Here is a 19983-nt window from a genome sequence, read left to right as displayed (position 1 = left end):
AAACTAGAATCAGGCGACCAGAGGACTTCATGTGCTTTAGACTTCACCTACAGCAGTGTTAGCTACTTATATTTTTCCTGCCACTCTCCCTCAACCCAGGACTGTACCCTAATCAATCAAGTCTCTGACAGCATAGATACAGCACTTTCTCTAGATACTAGTGTGCAAGTACAAATATATAATCTCCACTGCAGTAATTGGCTTGGTTTCTCTACTTACAGATGCAGATGGTAGCATAACATATAGCTTCTCTATATCTCATTCCCTATCACAGACAGTTACATTTCCGACCCGTTTCCCCACATTGACAGGACCAACAAGCCTCACTTCTAGATCTATTTCTGACCACAGTTCCTGATGCCCATAGCCCACTTGGAAATGCTAAGCACATTGTGATAATGATAGAAATCACCCTAAACTCTTGGCCCAAAGCTGAAGAGCCATTACTCAAAATGACAAGGTACTATAAGAAGGCTGACCAGGAAGCCATCAGAGATCACATCATGGAGTAGTGTCTTTTCTCTTCCTGCAGAACAATGTGCAAATGGTTCAAAGCAGCAGTTGAAACACCTGTTTCTACAAAAGTACTTTATTAAATCACACTCTCCACAATAGTTCACCTCTGATTGTGCAACAGCTATCACTCAAAGACAGCATACATTTCACAGGCTTATCTGACATAAGTCCAATACAAATAGACAAAAGTTTGGCGCAGCTAAAAATAATTATAAGCGAGAAATAGCCGCAGCCAAGTGAAGGCATTTTAAAATCATCAGAATACACATTTAAGAACTCGTTATTTCTCGAAAATTTATAACAATGTAGTAAATAATGGGCAATCAGCAATTCCCCCACTATCCAACAACCTTGAGATTGTTTGCACAACAACTGAAAAGGCAAATCTGCTTGACCAACGTTTTGCCTCCAACTCCACTTTAGGAAGGTGGGCTCTCTCTACCATGCTAAAAGGTTACTTACACCTGGTCACATCTGCGCTGGTGTATCTGCCACTAGTCTCTCACTCCTAGACAAGGTTCGCCAACCTAATAGGTCTTGCACTATCAACTAAACTCCAACCTGTCCCATTGCTGAAACGTGGCATCTTTGTACTTGTTTTACAATTATTTCAATGGGAAGTGCTCTGACGAACTCCAAGCACTAATACCCACTCGACGAGAATATCCCAGACAAACCCAACAAGCAGCAAAATCCCACCATACATTGTAGGGGTCTCTAGCTGCTGTAAAGTCTTCTACTCGAATAGCTTTTTCCCCTTGAACTACTGCACTTTGGAATTCCCTCCCAGGCCCCTGCTTCCCTGACTTTACTGACATGCAGAAATTCAAATGTAATGTGAACAGACACCTTGCTGCCAAACTCCATAAATAGTATCCCTGCAAATCCGGTTCCAAATAGCAACCCCTCATGAATAAGTGGCTCTGTGCCTTGTTTGGGGGTGAAACGACAATAGACAAAACACGGATAAAGTTGGCCCTATATTGCAATCTTTTAATGATGGTTTCACAAACAAAAATAAACAAATGCTTGTCATGGGCCAGCACATAAATAGTAAAGTTCGGAAAAGAAAAAAAAATTATAGTGGTGGTTCACAATTTCAGAAGAAGTATGAAAAACAACAAAAAAAATATTCTTACCAAATAGATAATGGTAAAGTGGATAAAAGTGCAGTATAGTTAAGAATAAAAAAAAAATACAACAAATAACCTTTACCAAAAATTAATATTTTATTTTCTACCGATCTCTATACTTTTTATCTTGTGAAACGGTTTTCCAGTTTGATTTTTTTTTTTTTTTTTTTTTTTTTTTTTTCAAAAATTTTGTTCCATACACAAAAAAACAAAATGGCTGCTTATAGCTTAACTATTTAAGAATGTGGCTTCATTCCTGAAAAAGAAAAAAGTAAAGGATTTACCCTACTATTAACCTTAATTGGAAAAGGAAATACTACTCGGACTTAGAGTTAGTGGTAGAGTAAGACATTTTTTGAAAATACACCAACAACAACAACAACAAAGCAACAAGAAGACATTTCTTTTCTAGTATCAAAAAGACTTTGGAATTAAATCTAATTTTGAAGTAAAAAGAAAAATGTTTAATTGTTACAGAATGTTAAAAGTATGCAGGTCAGTAGAAAAGTAAATGTTAATGCATATGGTAAAATTTATTTATATTTATTTTGTTTTCGGTTTGGTTTTTTATTTATTTATTTTTTTACGATTTATTAACTGTTAACTATATTGCACTTTTACAATGAAGTGATTTTTTTGCCAAGAATGAAAGAAAAAGAACCAACGATGCAATGACAACAAAACTGTCAAAAATATTAGCTTCATTTTTTTTAATTAATTTTTTCAAAATATCTTAACGATTTTTATTTCGAATATACATGGATATAATACATTGTCATTTGAATTTTTTTTTGTTTTAAAAATATTTTCAAGGAATTCGCAAAACAGGAAAGGCCATTTTTCCCCTTCTTTTAGACGACAATAGTTTCATATCAGCCATGACTGTGAATTTTCAAGAAAGTTAACCAACTTTAATGTTTTCTCCCTTGAAGTGTGTTTACACTCATTGTTAACCTCCTTTAGCTTCATTTTCATAGCAATCAAAGTTTTGTGACAAAAAAAAAAAAAGTGTCATCATATAGTTCTATAATAGTAGTGTTTTTGGGAGGTGCTCTTACAGACAGCAGCTTATAATAGTGTAGGTTTATTGTAAACCCAAGGAAACTTTGACAGACAATTTGCCCCCACCTTTTTTCTTTTTTTTTTTTTTTTTTACTTACTTTTAAATGGCAGCCAATTTGTCATATCAAGGGAGATAACTTATCAATTTATTATATAATGGAAAATTAAGTTTAAAAAAAAACAATTAAAAAATAGTTTTTGGAATTGGAAAATAGACACAAGTTTTTTTCAGATTCCGATGCTCCAAATAAATCTGATTTTTACGATTCTCAATTTGGATGAATCTTTCCAACATACACACGCACATTTATATTAACAATTAACTTTAAAAGATTTTATTTCATTTGTTTTGAAATGGAAATAAAAAATATTTTTTTTATTGGCTTATTAAACGTAGACGACTTTTCCATTAGTTTCAGTGCACACGGAAAAATACTACAGTTAAACCTTTAATTCTGACTACCCACATATTTCTTACTGGTACAAGAAAATAGGTTTAACATTATTATTATTATTAATTTCTATAACCAATAACATCTTCGTTTGTGTGAATAAAAATCCACTGCCGAAAATAAAAAAAATTAAGTTGAAATAAGTTATTTTCTTGGATATGACAAATTACTACCCTAAAGTAAAAAGTGCCAACAATTCAATATAAAAAATGACATTTTCATAATTAAAATGTAAATAAAATATATATTCTCAGCATAAAAAAAAGGTCTGAAAAAAAAAAAAAAAAAAAAAAAAAAAATTTCAGCTACCAGAAATATTTTATCAATAAGTAAAAAACACAAAACATATTTTATCAAGAGACAGATGTATGAAGCACACAGAGTACACACAGGATATAAAACGACATAGCTAAAATATCTAGACATACTTTAAAGCTTCCATCACCTGTATTGCCAAAAATAATCAGGTTAGGATTATCACAAACTCTAAAAACATATTGCAATATTCAAACATTCTGTCAGAATAGTTAAGAAAAAAAAGGTTTAACAAATACATTAAGTACAACACTTTGGAATCCAACAGACAAATGCATATTTGTAGGATGTAGCCAGTTTTAGAATTCGAGAAGCTAAATAAAAAAAAAAATCTTGTCAGTTTTATGAATTACAAACAAATAAAATAAAACCATCTCGCAGCTATTAATCGAACTCTGCATCTTTAATCAAAATTTATGACTTGTCAATAATACCTGCTATATTAAAAACAAAAATAAAGAAAAATCTGTATATGTAGCTGTGGCAAAAAAAAAAAAAAAAAAAAAAAAAAAGAAATTGTGTTCCAAAAACCACATAAATGGATCAAGTAGTTTTATTTTTAAATAAGAAAATCAAAATTTATGAGTATCTATGGAGTGACTGTCTTTCCTGCCATTTTGAAAAAAAAATGTTTCAAAAGACAAGGTAAGCAATAATTAAAAACTTGCAAGATTTATGTTGTAACACTTACAAATTTCCATTAATCGTTTGAATATGATTTTCTTTATAAAAATAAAACTACTTGATCAATTTATGTGATTTTTGGAGTATGATATTTTCATTTTGTCACGAATATGTACATCATACAGATTTTTCTTATTTTTTTTTTTTTTTAATATAGGGAGAATTCTGGACAAGAACCAAGTTTGTTGTAATTTTTAAAAGTTTTCATTTGAATTACATCCCTTGAAAATTAATGTAATTTTAGAACAGTTTTGGCAATGGATTCATTTTTTTTTTTCATTAGTAAATCATTTTAATTAATTCCTATTAATATTGATGAAACTATTGCATATACATGGGTAATAGGGTAATAAATTTAAAAATGAATAACATCAAACGTTACTATAAACTGTTTTAAAAATAATCATGCAAATTAAGTATACAACTCGCATTTCGGTTGTTTAAAAGACTATGCTGTATTGATTTAACAGTGAACCGTTTTGCTGGTAATATATGCGTAATGAATGAAAAAATAAAACTTGAATTTATTAATTCAGAAGAAAGATTAAATAAATTGAATAATGCACTTGGCTGAAGAAAGATATCTTTGACCAGAATTCTATAATTGGCCATTTCAAAAGAATATTTTTTAATACAATTATTTATTAGATTATAAAAATAATTTTTTGGACATTGTTTAAAAGAGAATAGAAAATTTGGTGGATAAAAGATTTTCAAATATGTTTTATAGAAATTAAAAAAAAAATGATAAGAGATTCAAGTAAAAATATGTTGTTTTAATAAAAATGAAAATAATTTCATTCATTTACATACAACTGCGCTTTCAATTTAGTTGATCCTTTCAAGTCATGAAAATTCAATGTGATAGTTATTTTCATTTATGAATTATCAGAGAAAGGTATATATTTATATGAAAATACATTAAGAACACATAATATAATGCAAGATTATTTTTAAATAAATGATTTTTTAACCCATATTTTCGGCTCCATGAGCCTTACTCAGGATGATGCAGCTATTTTTTTTTTTATTATTGTCGAGACCTTACAGCATAGCAAATTTTTTTTGGTCTTGTTGAAGAAACTGTTTCTCCACGCATATCTCATTACAGCTATCAAGCATTAAAAAACAGTTCTTCAACAAGATCTGAAATGAATAACTAAATAAATAAATAATAAATAAAATCGATTGTTTTCAAATTTATTATTATACCAATATGTTTACTGTAATAAAATTGATCTCAATATGCATACATTTATGATTTCACAAACAAAAAATGCAGACTTTGCTTTGCTTTTTTTTTATATAAAAAATGTTTTATTAGAATTTTCTGTTTAACAATTGTGGAAATATCAAAGAATTTATGAAAACGAGATTAAAATTTAATGATTTGAATGCAAATCTATAAAAAAAAAAAAATAAGTATAAGATCAATGTTTGGATGAAATCTTCATATTGTTTATGAATAGGAAATATTCTCTTCATTCTTTTATATACAATGTTATTTCTAGTTAATGATGTTTATGGAAATATGCATAAAAGTTCAATGATGTTTGGTTTAAAAGCACAAATAAATCATAATATTGAATTTTACTTTAAAATGTTTGGTTCTAGTCAGAAATTATGTTCTATTAAAAGCTCCAAAATTACTTTCAAATTTTGCGATTATTTTTACCAAAATAGTTTCTTTTCAACTTCTGCTTAGTGAAAATTTGTCAAGTTTAGCCAGTGTTATGCCAAGAAAAAGTTTCTTCTGATTAATATGTAAATTTCAGTTTAATTTTAAAAGTCTACATAAAAAAACTAGTGTTTACTTTAGATTGATTCTTTTTCAGAATGGTTTTATTTTTAAGAAACTGTTACAATCAAAATAGATTTTTTTTAGTTTTTAGTTCAAATTTTTTTTTTAATTTTTAAATTTCAAAATAAACACTATTTTTATGTAAACTTTAAAAATATTTGTATTATATAAAACTATTCTTAAAATAAAAAGGTTTTAAAATAAAGATTAAAAAGTACAATTTTTTTGTATTTAATAAAAATTAAACCATTTTGAAAAAGAATCATTTCAAAGAAAAGACTAGTCAGAAAGAAACTTTCAGTAAAAATAACCAATTTTGCACATCCACAAAGTAAACATGAAAAAAATTGTTCAGTAATCTACTCTATAATAAAGATCGACATGTCCTTATATGCATAAACATACGTATTTATTTGTTGATTAAATTCAAGTATATTATTAACATGAACCAAATCCAATATTTTTTTTTTTTCAAAAGGTGATAAATACATGTGTAGAGCTTATAAATAAAATTGTATAAACATTGTAAGAAGTTTACACAGATTGATCGACATTTCAACATTTCCATGTCTTACCAGGACTCAAAGTGAACCTCATAGCCAGAAAGCAATAGGTACTTATTTTTATACATAGAAACATGTGTAGTGATTTGTTGTCATGCAAAAGTTAGCAAGTAAATAATGTGCCTTTTCTAGCCGGATGAAACCAATTTCAATTTATGAGGAGAAGTAGGAAAACAAATAGCAAGTCAGCTTTACCCCACTTGAAAGAAATTTTTCACTCTATAATAAAATTCAATGGTGGAATTTTTTTTCTTTAGGTAATCATAAGTAATTTATATATAAATAAATTAAATTACTGACTTATTTCTATGGTTTTATATCAATATTTTAGTGTTATATTGAGATAAACAGTGAGTATAAAACTGGCAAAACATCTTTTTCCCATCATTTTTTGATGGAGTGCACTAATTTATTAATAAATCAAAATAACATTTCATTTATTTGCTATGAAACTCAAAGATTTAAAACTAATTTTCATGACTTTAAACTGTCGATTCTTAAAAAATAATTTCTTAGAACTACAAGCAAAACTCAATTATGGTTCATTTGTTCTCTTAAAAAGTAAAAGAGAATTTCTTTAAGTGTGAGATTATTCTGTTACTGAACCTACATAAGTGCTAAAAGATGAACAAAACAAATGTGTGTGTTTTTAGATTAAGTGTTGAACATTGAAAAAGCTGCCAGTAGACATTGAAAGGAATGCAATATATATCCTACTTCCTTGAAGCATTTTTTTTCTTTTTATTTCAATTTATGTGTGACTGTCTATCACATTTTCCTCTATCTGATGATTTGTATAACGGCAGCATCGGCTATATGCACAATGAAACATGTGTAAGATGCTTATAGAAAAACTAAATATAAAAATTTGCCAATATATTAATTTATGATTATGATAATTGGAATAAAAAATTATATATCTATGTTAATGTTTGTCAGAACATTAAAGTTTTTAGAGTCATATTTTTAATAGAAACTAACGACTCATTTGATATTTTCGTTTGATTCCATCTAGGGTCAATAAAGGTCAGTTAGATTAATAAGAAATATCTGAAATATATTAGAATAGAATGTTAAGAAATAAATGAGGAATATTTCAACAAAGAACGTATTTAAAAATGAATTAAACATGTCAATAATTACTTTTGATATTTTAAAGATTTTATAACGAAGAAAAGTCTTTAAAAAACAAAAAGAAAAAAAAAAGGAATTGCTTGGATTCATTAAAGCCATTTGCCATTTTATAGAAATGTTTAAAAAAATAGCGTCAACAACTATTTTACTAATTTTTTAAGAACACCACTATGCATTTTAAACTTTTATTTCAAGGAAAAAATTCTAAGCATGATGATATTTGAAATTATTTTATCTAAAAATCTTTCGACCAATAATTTCCCCACACCAACAATGTCGAGTAAATAGCATTAGTCGATTATATAAAAAGAGAAGTGAAATGTTACCAATCTCATGTTATAAAGATTTTAGCATAAAATAATCAATTTCATTGCTTATTCAGTTTTATCAAATAAAAAAATAAATAAATAAAAAAAAATGTTCCTGGATTTTCTAGATGAGGATTGATCATTCATACTATGTTTTATTCAAACTCCTGTTCTCATCTTGATTGTTATTTTAACAGTGTTTCTGTCAATGTAATCTCCACCATTCTTTAGGTGTATCTTGTTGCACATAGGAATCTGCATAGAATTTCTAACAGCAATCCACAAACCCGATGGAAGAATGGATAAAATTCAACTTGAAGTTATTCTTCTGGAGGTTTAATCTTCAGTGAACATGGCACTTAAAATACAATTGCAAATTAATTAGGACTTCTACCCAGTCATGGCTGACAGAATGAAAGCATGCTACCCTCATGGCTAAATAAAGGGTTCCATTCGAAATTCCATGCACACTCCCTGTTCAACAAGGGACACCTGAAGGAGGTTGAAGACAACATTGACCAAAATGTTGTCCGAATAACACCAAAGATAAGGACAGTAGTCTGAATATTCTAAATAATACAAAAAAACAAAAATGGTATTTGTTTATAAGCATACAGATTATAGTGAAAGACGTATAAATCATTATATATATATATATATATATATATACACACACACACACACATACACACACTCTACAATTAAGCTGAAAAATAAATTTTTAATGGTAAGGTAAATGAAAGATGAGGAATAAAAGTTATATATAACTTTATTTTATCATCAGAACAATAAGGAAAAGTTAAGGGGAAAATTAAGAAAATACTCTTTAGGCCATGGCATTTCGAAAGTAAATACTTCTCATCAGAAGAGGAGAAGGGGCAGCATTATACAAAATGTAAATATAGAAAAACTGACTTAATGAAATTTAGATATGAAATGAGAATGAAGGAATAGGATAATATGGTAAATAGTAATTAAAAGTCGGTACAACCTATAAGGGTAAATCAGAAGGATAGTATATATATGTAGGTAATAGCACAAAAGAAAATTTTAATGACCATTATGAAATAATAGGGATCATTGAAGAAGAGACAATAATAAAATAAAAAATAAGAACTTTTATCTTAATAAGTTTTGATTTGTTAAAGATTTACTCTTTGATAACAATTATATATTTTATTCAATTTAGGCAAACAAAATTATTATTAGTTGTGACAATAAATCTACTGTTTCAGACTAAAAAGAGACTGAAACAGTAAATTGTCATAATTTTTTTTTTAACCTAAATTGAATAAAATAATATTTTGCTCTTTTTATTTATCACTATCAACAACCTCATGAAACTTAGTTGTTTCTACTTTGAGATATTTTCAATCTTAAAATGCTGCAATGACACATTTAGAATACTTGTAATTTATTATTTAGAATTAAAAAAACTTAGAGAAAATTGTATATACATTTTTTTTATGAATCATCAAAATTGAGGTTTTTGTATTTTTTCACCTGGAGATGAGTTAAAAATGTGTGATTAACAATTTAAGACCAGTTTTTGCAATGAAATTTAAAAAATTTATTTTCTGTCTCATTTAGAAAATTTATGCCAAAATTACATTAATTATATTTCTGTTCAAAGAAAAATTGTTGAACTCTGTTCAAAAGGCATCATATATTTATCAAATGTAAGAAAATGTATTCTATGTAAAAAATATATTTTTCAAGAAAAACTATATTCATGAGCCCAAAGAAATCGATGAACACCCAATAAGTTGTAATTTAGTGAATTTGTTTTAAGATAGTTAGAATTAAATGAGAAAAATAAAATGTTGACTAAGACCAATATTATTTAATACATAAAAAGACCTGAACCAATAAAAAAAATTCAATGAATAGTTTAAATCTAACGGTTTAATGACGATATTAGTTTTAATATTTATGATAATATATATGTAGATATGCACACAAACCTAGCGGTTATGTTGGAATATATAAGTGTTAAATGGTGTGAATTCTTGACAATGTTTGAGGTGTTTTCATCAAGAGCAACGGCATATAGCAAACAAAAGTTACCTCCCTTGAACAGGACTGGTGATTTCATAATATTTGAAAGAAAATACTTGCAATCAATCTTTTTTCACTATATTCTTTATCAATTTACAAAACATTTTAAATGTTATATCTAAATTTTTTAATTTAATGTTATGAAAAAAAGTGTAAAGAAATTCAATAAAAGTTCAGAATGTAACCTACATTCTGAAACAAAAATACATACCCATTACAGAAAGAAACAGTTATATTCCAAAAATCATAAATTGATCAAGTAGGGTTTTTTTTAAATCAGAAAATCAAATTTTATGAGGAAGCTAGGAGAGAGAGTGTAGCACTCAGAAAAAAATAAAATACATTACTGGTTGCCTCTCCCTTAATAACCTCTCCAGAAATAGATAGAAAAATCAGCCTTTAATGGCTATGATTTACTACTAATTGCTAAAAATCATAAAAAAATTAATTTCTTAGTTTAAAAAAATACTTGATCAATTCAGGTGATTTTTAGAATATGACATTTTCGATCTATGATGTTACATACATCAAAGATTTCTGTATTTTTATTGTTTTGTTTCTTTAAATGTAGATTGTATTCTGAACTCCCACTAGAAATTCTAAGCTTTATTTCTTCTTGAAATGATAAAGTAATAAAGAGATTGTTGCATGATGTTGCTTTTCTGTAAACTTGGTACAGCAATAAAACATCAACACAAGTTTTATCATCATTTGAAGCATAGAAAATAATTATAGGGTTAGAAAAATCAGTTTTATTTAAAATTAAAGTGTTTACACAATTTTATAAAATGACTTAGGGAAAGGGGTTAGTTTTAGGTTTTAATATAGTTAAAAAAAATAAATAAAAAATAAAATAAAACTTAGTAGATAAATTTTATTGTTTTAAATATGGTGCTCGTGCAGTATAATGGGATTCCAAAAAACGCATTTTAGATAAAATTACTATTACATACTTAATGTCATGTTGAAATTAGTATTCCAAAACTTATGAAAAATGTAAAAGTAGAAAAATAATCATAAGTAAAAATTAAATTTATCGAATTGTAGAGTTTTATCATATTTGCAAATGTTGAATAGTTCTTAAAATTATAGGAGAGGTAACTGTAGTCTTAGATTTTGACAAAATTATAATCCACCATTTCAAAATAGAAAATGGCAAACTGCTAATATCCTTTTTTTTTTTTTTTTGTAAAAAATAGTTATAAAAATCTTCTACTCTATCATTTTTCATGATTGAGAATTTTTGCATTTTGATGACACGTAGAAAAAGATTTTTTTTTTACATAAAATGCATTTTTCAAAATCCGATTATACTACACAAGCATGAAAAATATTCTATTTTTAAAAATTTTATTACATTTTAATAATTATGTGAAAACTATATTAAAGTATTTTGTATTTTCCTAAAAGAAAAATGCATTACTATTTGCTCAGTTAAAAAAGAATAACTTTGGAATAAAAAAAAACATCAACCAATAAAATATTCTATGCAAATTTCATAATTTATTTGTATTTTTCTTATGAAAAAAAAAGAAAAAGGGCAAAAATAAAATGTTCAATGTTTTAATTTTTCCAAAGTTATTTTGTTTGCAATCTAAACAAAACTGTGCATCAAAATATTTTTCATCATCATAAAGCAAATCAGAATTTACAATATTTTTGCTGATGCTTTATTAAATGTCTTATTTCAATCTGCTTGCATCGAACCAAATGCCAGAATAAAAAAAAAAGTGAAATCATCATTTTAAACCAAGATGGAAGGGACTAAATGATTTTAAATAATGTCAACATAGTGGAGATACAGTAAATAATAAAAACAAAAACTATAGCATTCTGCAATTACATTCAAACAAAAACCTACTACATTCATTTGTCTTTAGATTATATATACCAGTTATTCGAATACTGCGCATGAATATACATAATTCACAACATAGTATGGTAATTTATGTTGCAAGTTTTTTCATCAAGTAAATACAAGTCCCAGTTTCAGGGTTCGGTGCTTTTTTTTAGTTTTTATATTTTCTCTTCTAGACAAGTTGATGCTACCGAGGGTTGAGAGACTAGTCTACCATAACACCGAGCAGGAGGTATTCGTGCAAGTATATCACTAAGAATTCAGATGGAATTTAAATCCAGCATGTCTAGCCCACTATTTTCCGTTTGTTGGAAATCATCACATCACCTGCAAATCTCTTACAAGTAGATTTTACACTTGATATGAATTAAAATAATAATCACTCAATCAGCAATTTTCTCATTTCTTACAAATGGTAATATTTAAAAAAAAAAAAAAAAAAAAAAACACCTTATAGATTTTACTTATTGAAAATCAATTTCAAGAAAAAATAATATTCATTAGCTGATGAGCGACAAAAATTCAAGCAGAATGCTCAACTGTCAAATTTCATTTGAAAGTTGATCAGAATTTTCTTTCTGAATTCAGCATTATTTGGCACAATAGCAAGTCCATTTCATCAAAATTATTCATGACTATCTCAGTTTGTTATAACACTAACCATCTACCCATTTTCTTAAATATTTAATACAAGAGAAGATTAAACTGGAATCAACCAGGATTTTAAATTTAGATTTCAGTTTCAGTAGTCACAATTTGCACTATGTTGAAGAGAAATTTTTTATATACTAATGAGTCCCCACTTACCAAAGCCAAAAGCCACTGGAGGATAAGGATTAATGAAATTGTAAATTCTTGAGTGCCATAGTTAAGATAAATAATAGAAATGATTGATAGCATAATATTCTTGAAACTTGGGAAGCTTGTTTCAAATAAAATACAAAGCTGTTAACCTATTTAAAAGAAACATCCCAGCAAATATTGATATTAAATGTTGGTTTATTGCAATTTCAGCATAGTAAAACAAACTAATCTCAATAAAAACTTGTTCAATACATCACTCTGAATCGTAGGAAAAAAATGTTGCCCAACAGATTAGATGTAAATAAGCAAGACTGAATGGAGATATGAAAGACTATTCTTAAAAAGTTGAATAACTTCCTCTTTCTTTTTAAGTAAAAACTAAAAAAGTATATAGGCAGAAAGACTGACTCAGTTACCATTAGGGAACCACAGTTTAGTAAAAAATTCTGGCAACGGTTGCTAGCAAATGGAATAAACCAAAAGTAATTATCCATTTCAAATAAAATAACTTTTTTCTGAAGCCAACATGTCAAACAATATTATTGAAGTCTTTTTCAAATTAAGACAGCAACTTGGCAGTTTAAGTGGAAAAACCAATAAAAGTTTAGATATCTGAACATTCTCTTGTGGTTAGTTACCTCTGCAAAGGAGGTTATATTTTCAGTTATGTCTATTGATTTGTGTACAGTCTGGAATCCACATCGCTTGACCAATCATCGAAAAACTTTATCAAAATATTAGTCATGATCTAACTTATGACTCAATTACTTTGGGAATATCTATGTCAAGGTCATGAAAAAGATTAAAGTCAGAATTTTGGGGGATAACTTTGGTTCTGTTCATAATAGAGATTCACTACTGGGCCCATATTGTAGCCAATTAAATGCTGCATTTTATGGCCTTCACCTTCAAAAATTTACTAATTTCAACTCATTTTTCCAAATTTGATGTATGATGCTTTGATAATGGTAACCACCATGCAAACTTTTAGCCTGACTAAAATAGTTTTTGAGTTATCAATGTTTATAGCACAACTTTGAGAATACTTCAGACAATATGGAGAAGTAAAGCCCAGATAAGACTTTGGCCCGATTTTACATTGTCAGATTAAAGTATGCAGTTTCATGATTGACTTATGCTCTTGTTATTATCAACTTTCTACTGTTCAATGATTTCAGGAAGAGAAAGAGCCAAGCAGCATTTGAATGGTTGGTTGAACTTTCTCAATGCATTTATTTAATATTATATCAATTCTTTATTTGGAATCATGTTAATCATTGAACAATAAAACTCAAAAATTAAAGTTTACATGAATTGCAAAAGTGTTAATCTCCAGCACATTTTATCTAGCCCAAATGGTCATAAATGTTGCAATGTGGAAAATGTGCTTCAATCAAGGAAATATTTGTATTTTTATGTTTTATTTTCTTTATTGAATATTCAAAAACTGTCTTCCAAAAGGCATTTGACAGCATTTTGTTTTCCACAGCCTAATAAGATAATTTTTTTCAAAATGGAGTAATACTGTTTACAAAATAAAAATAAAAAAATTCTATAATATGAAATGCCAAAATATTGACTGCATTTTAAATGAATAAATAAAATAAAATCATAACAACAACAAAAGAAAATGTGGTTTTAAAAACAACAAAAAGACAAGTTTTGGGTTTGCTTCTTTTTAATCCCCCCATACAAACAGAGACACACTTAATAAAAAAAAAAAAGAAAAAAAAAAAAGTTGAACATTGCAATGTACAAATTGAAAAAAAAAAAGTCAATGGCTAAATTTCACACGTATTTCCTTTTTCTTCAAACCATTCCTTATTTTGGCCAGCAGTTGTGACAAAAACTTGATATTTTTTCTATTTAGCAACAGAGCAAGGAATTTGGCTGCAACTAAAGAACGAATGACGTGGAAAAAAATATTGTTCTTTTTATATAACACAGACAGCAAAACAGAAAAGACATTTTTCATAAATTTTTTATATTTCTTTTTTCCTCTCCAGACATAGCTTCCATTTATCTGTGACCAGAACTGCAGTACTCAGCAAAAATACAACTCTGCCGATCAAATCGTTTTCTTCCTTTATGAAACCATCTTTTCAACACAACTTGAATCTCTTAGATCATAAGTATAGGAGAAGAGGATTTAGTACATGCAATTTTAGATTGATAACTGATTTAAGAGCTTGAATATATTGCTTTGAGATTTGTTTTTCAGTTAAAAATATATTAAATATTTATTCCAGACATGCAGACATCTTTAAATAATTACATTAGTATTAAGATCAATTAAAATGCATAGAAATTTAAACTGACAAATCTCCAATCAGTTTTTTTATTCAGACAACTTTATTTTCTTGGTTTCATTTTCACAACTAAACATCATTATTTTTCCACAGAATGCAAAGATATACACTTATACATTCGGTGCCTTTTATTTAATTATGTTATAGAGAGAGAGAGAGAGAGAGAGAGAGAGAGAGAGAGAGAGAGAGAGAGAGACATTACTATTTCCTGCATATATACATATTATAAAATAATATATATTGCACTTACATATATTTTTAGTATTTACTTAAATGGGACTCAATATGAAAGTAGAACTTAATAGTAGCACGTTCCTGTGTAGCTTACTCCCTATATATATCACATATCTTATGATTGTACCACCATTTGTGTAATTAATTTATCTACTTATACAGAACTCATTTAGTATTTGCCACTGAACCCCTACATTCCTTTCCCCCCCCTTATTTCCAGAATATTTCAGTAACTTTCAATTTTGCATGACTTTATTACATTGTAATGTTAATGCTATATTTTTAAAGTTACATCTTAAGATTTGTTTAAAACACACTTTTAAATAAGAATCATTTATAGAAGTTGCACTTAAAGACCTGTAATTATTTTGCAGATATATTTCAATAGTTTATGCATCAGGATTGGATATTTTGGAGAATTCTTTGAATATCCAGATCAAGAGTGCTTCTCTTTGAGAAACTTAACCCCCTATCTTACACCAGTAATTAAATAGGGACATTAGTTGGTATTAGTTCTTTTATGCAAATCACATGAAAGACAAGAGTAGGAAATCCAGTCATGGGCAAAGTTTTCAGTGCTAGCAGATCTATGCAGTTTTGTTTTTGTGAATGACATACTCTCTCATGTTTTGAATAAGTCTACACTTAACAGATCACAAAAACTAAAGGCAATTTTAAGAAGAGTTGAGTCCCAGTAAATAATAAAATAAACCAAAGTACAAATTGATTATTATCTTCGCTAAAATTTATTTGATGATGAAGTAACTGATTTTGTTAATGTTATTTGCTTAAAACAACCTGTTTTAAATTCAGACGGGTGATTACTATGAGGGGAGACAACTCACTAAAATGGTTTCCCTTTGCTAGTTAAACAAATACATGTAAATAAATATTGGGATGAATGTTTTAATATAGTATATTCCCAACTAGAAAGCAGACCTCAAAGGAATATATTCAAACTCTTAAATCGTTTATCAATCTACAATTTCATACACAAAATATAAATATAATCCCCTATTTACCATAATCTAAGAAATTCAAGTTTTACCTTCAACACTATTTGAAAGTTAGTTGATAGTCTTATTGTGAAGAGCTAGAATGAGTAATGCTTATGGTTTTATAACTATTTACTTTTTATTCTTAAGGAAATTGGAACACATTACAAAGTTTAAAGAGAGAGACAAATAAATAAAAATTCTTTTGTGTAAAAAGAAAAATTCAAATTTTATACTTTTTTTCCTTCCAACACAACTTTTTAAGTTGCAAAAACTAGATTTATTCACTAATTCAGATTTTCACTAATACTTCTACCACCAAGATACATTTCAAAGTTCTAAACGTTTTTTTTATCTGAAAGATTTGAAATTAGTTTAGTTTAAGCACATATATGCACAAGATGATCTACATTTCTAATTGAATCTTAGTTTTCCCCAAACACACAACATCTGAAATCTTAATCAAATTTTTTTTTTTTTATATTTATGGTTTTTATGGAAAAAGCTAAATATAGACATTGGAATATAGAGATTTATGACTAAATTAACACTTGTAGTTTTTGAGGCACTAAATATGTTCTTTCTGATTTAAAATTATAACAGGATAAATATTTTTATTACTTTACAAAAACACACTCAAAATAAAAAAAGATTACTTCTCTAATAAATCGCTAAGTAGAAAAATAATTGTAAATAAATTATAGTTTAAAACATCTCAATTAATATGGAATGAAAATATGAAAGACTAAAAGATGAATATTCCTTCAAACTGATCCAATCACCAAGTATTTATGTTTAAGAATTTTGAAGATGAGGATTGATAATTTGTTTTATTTGGACTACTGTTCTCATCTTGAATGTTATTCTCATATTTTTGGACAATGTAACCTTTGACCTTTGGTTACATCTTATCACACTCTGGAATCTGTACAGAATTTTTAAATAGAACCCGTTATTTAATCTATGAGAGTAGACTGCACTTTGTTTCATCAGCCATGACCGGGTAGAAGTCTTAATTCTTAATTATATTTTTAGTATAGCCTGTATTGAAGATTAAACCATCAACTTCCAGAAATTGATAACTTAGAACTGATTATTACTTAGCACTTTATCCATTAAGTCACAGGTCCATGTAAAAGTTTTCTTCAAAATTTCAGAGTTCAAAACATGAAGATTGAAGCTAATATCAGCCGAAACGCTATAATAATAAAGATAAGAACAATAATCTAAATAGTCCAACAAACGTTCAAATAGATAATGGATAGAGAGACTAAAAGGTGAGCTAATAAATTTGAATAAAGTAGCATAATAAATTAAGAGCCTTAAATGGAATGAGAATCAATTAAAGAGACCATTCACAAAACAGGAAGTTTCAAAAGATCTCCAGAAGTTAATTTTGCATTGTGTTTGCACAGACACAACTTCTAACAATCATGTCTTCAAGTAATTTTCTCCAGCATTTGTCGTACAGTGATTCTACTACAGTCTGGTAATTACAGAACCGCAATAAACACATTCTCTCCCTAACCTTCAACAATAACAAAAAAGAACCATAAATAAATAACATAAAAATCTCTCTGCGTTTCTGTGTGGAAAAAGTCGCAGTCTGTAGAGGAGTAGGAATTCAATACTTAAACAACAACAACAAACTACTTTGCTGCAGGAGATTATTTCAAATCTAAACAGTTTAATGAATTGTCATTGTGAAGAGCACTTATGGTGTGGGATGCTGGTCGGCTACACTTCTTGGCTAACTCTTCATAGGTTCCGCCATGCAAGAAACACACCAGCACCACTGTCATATTGTCACATCCCAGTCCACCCATATTACAATCTGGAGCCAAACAAGCAGTCATTAATTCTTCACAAATCTGAAAATAAAACAAAAATTAATGCAGTCAATTTAAACAAGTCATTTCATAATTTATTTTTATACTTTTTTAAACTAACACTTTAAATTCTGTTTTTATTTATTTATTATTGAAGTGAAATATTAAGATATACAAATTGAAGAAATTTCTACTTTGATTATTTAAAAGAATTCCAAACTTACTGGATGTTTTGTCTCTTTCCCATGACAGGAAGATATGACTCAAGATCAGGGAAGTGGGGTTTGAAAAGTCAGCACTCTAGAAGAGCACTTTGCCCTGCAAAAAAATGTCTAGGCAGTCTCGTTGGCATTCCCTTGTAGAGGCGCCTCAGGTGATTAGCTATACACCTTTGCAAAGAGTGAGAAGCCAAAGTCTGGGAAGATGGACCTTTTAGAACTGCACAAACTCTGGTAACATTAGAACCAGAGAAAAATATAAACTGGCATTTTTCTTTGTTTAATGACAAATTATTAGAAAGAGGAAATCATGATGCATCTTTAAAAATTTATTATGAAACAAAAAAAAACAAAAAAAAAATAAAAATGTTTAAATCCAATCCTCTTGAGACATTTCTGTTGTTTGGTCAGTTTGTCATCACACAATGCTTTCATCCAAAAAGTCACGGATTCAGCTCTTGCTCAGGGTTGAAAAAAAAACAAAACTATGAAGAGGTCAGTTGGAAACCTTGATCAGAACCGTGAAACATGATGCTGAGCTGATTCTGAGTCCTCGTCTCTATAGGGTTCACTGCTTGAATTATGATTGGCTGACACCTGTAACTCTTACTGCAGTGGACAATCACACCTGGTCAGCATTCGTTGAGATATGGAAAATTATCTGGATGGAGTCAACCTAACCATTTTAAGATTAGTGCCAAAACAAGTACAATTGTAGTAGCATTTTTTTTATTGAGAAAAATTAAAGTTAATAAAAACACTGTCTGTAAAAAATTATTTTAGGTTTAAAGATTGATCAAATATTTTAATCACATAATTGGTTTTTATGTGTTAATATAAACAGTATTTCTTTATATTTACTACTTTTTTTTAATATGATAGGTAAAATGGAAATACTCTTCCAAAAATAAATAAACTTTTTCTAAATTCATGCATATTCGTTTGTAGCATATAAAATTAGTTTCTTGCTCAGAATTCTCCCAATATTAAAAAACAAAAATAAATCTGCATGATGGCGAAACGAAAATATATTCCAAAAATAACATAAAATAATCAAGTTTTTAGTTTTATGAAGAAAATCATTTTTAAGTGCGTTATGATAATTCATAGTTCATATTACAACATAAACCTCGCAAGCTTGACTTAAGTTATCTCTGTTTGTTTTGTATTTTTAGATCGTTTTCAAAATGACAACACAGTTTCTTATTCATAAATTTTGGTTTTCTTATTTAAAAATAAAATTACTATGTGATTGCTACAATATGATATATTCGTTTTGTCACAGGTACATACATCAGATTTTTCTTGGGTTTTTAATATAGGGAGGTCTGGACTAGAAGCCATTTTTTTTTTTTTTTTTTTTTTAAGGAGGGGGGTATTTTTTAATTAACTGCAATTAAAAATTTTCTGGGCTCTTAAAATTAATGCTAAATGCAAAGTTAACAGTAAGTTGAAGTGATATGATGTCCACATCTAAAGAAAACTTGATAACCCAAAATTACCATTTTTGTCTGTTTTTTTTTATTATATATATATATATATATATATAAAAGAGGCATAGTTTTTCCCCTCTAGACAAAATTACTGTAGGTTTGCAAGAACAGATGCCACATACATATTTATTATGTCTAAACTATTATCAGCCATCTTCTCTAACTTTTGACCGCCGTCATAGACACATTTATTCGCTATATTAAAACCCTATATTGC

The 19983-nt window shown here is 28.0% G+C and overlaps 1 protein-coding gene across 8 annotated transcripts in view; it reads right to left on the bottom strand.

Moving 5' to 3' along the window:
* Positions 1-2342: 2342 nt before the first annotated feature.
* Positions 2343-19983, bottom strand: part of LOC145259827 (putative protein phosphatase 2C T23F11.1) — a 338384-nt gene continuing 320743 nt past the window's right edge. For all 8 annotated transcript variants that reach the window (XM_080117697.1, XM_080117681.1, XM_080117664.1 and 5 more), the window contains one exon: positions 2343-18097. In XM_080117697.1, coding sequence (XP_079973823.1) covers positions 17894-18097 — 204 coding nt within the window. In that variant the 3' untranslated portion in view covers positions 2343-17893. The remainder of the gene's footprint in view (positions 18098-19983) is intronic.

Source organism: Euprymna scolopes, chromosome 3 (assembly GCF_053919585.1).
Source record: "Euprymna scolopes isolate OS-2025 chromosome 3, ASM5391958v1, whole genome shotgun sequence".
In the NCBI taxonomy this organism is placed as follows: Eukaryota; Metazoa; Mollusca; class Cephalopoda; order Sepiida; family Sepiolidae; genus Euprymna; species Euprymna scolopes.
This window is presented reverse-complemented; position numbering and strand designations above follow the sequence as displayed.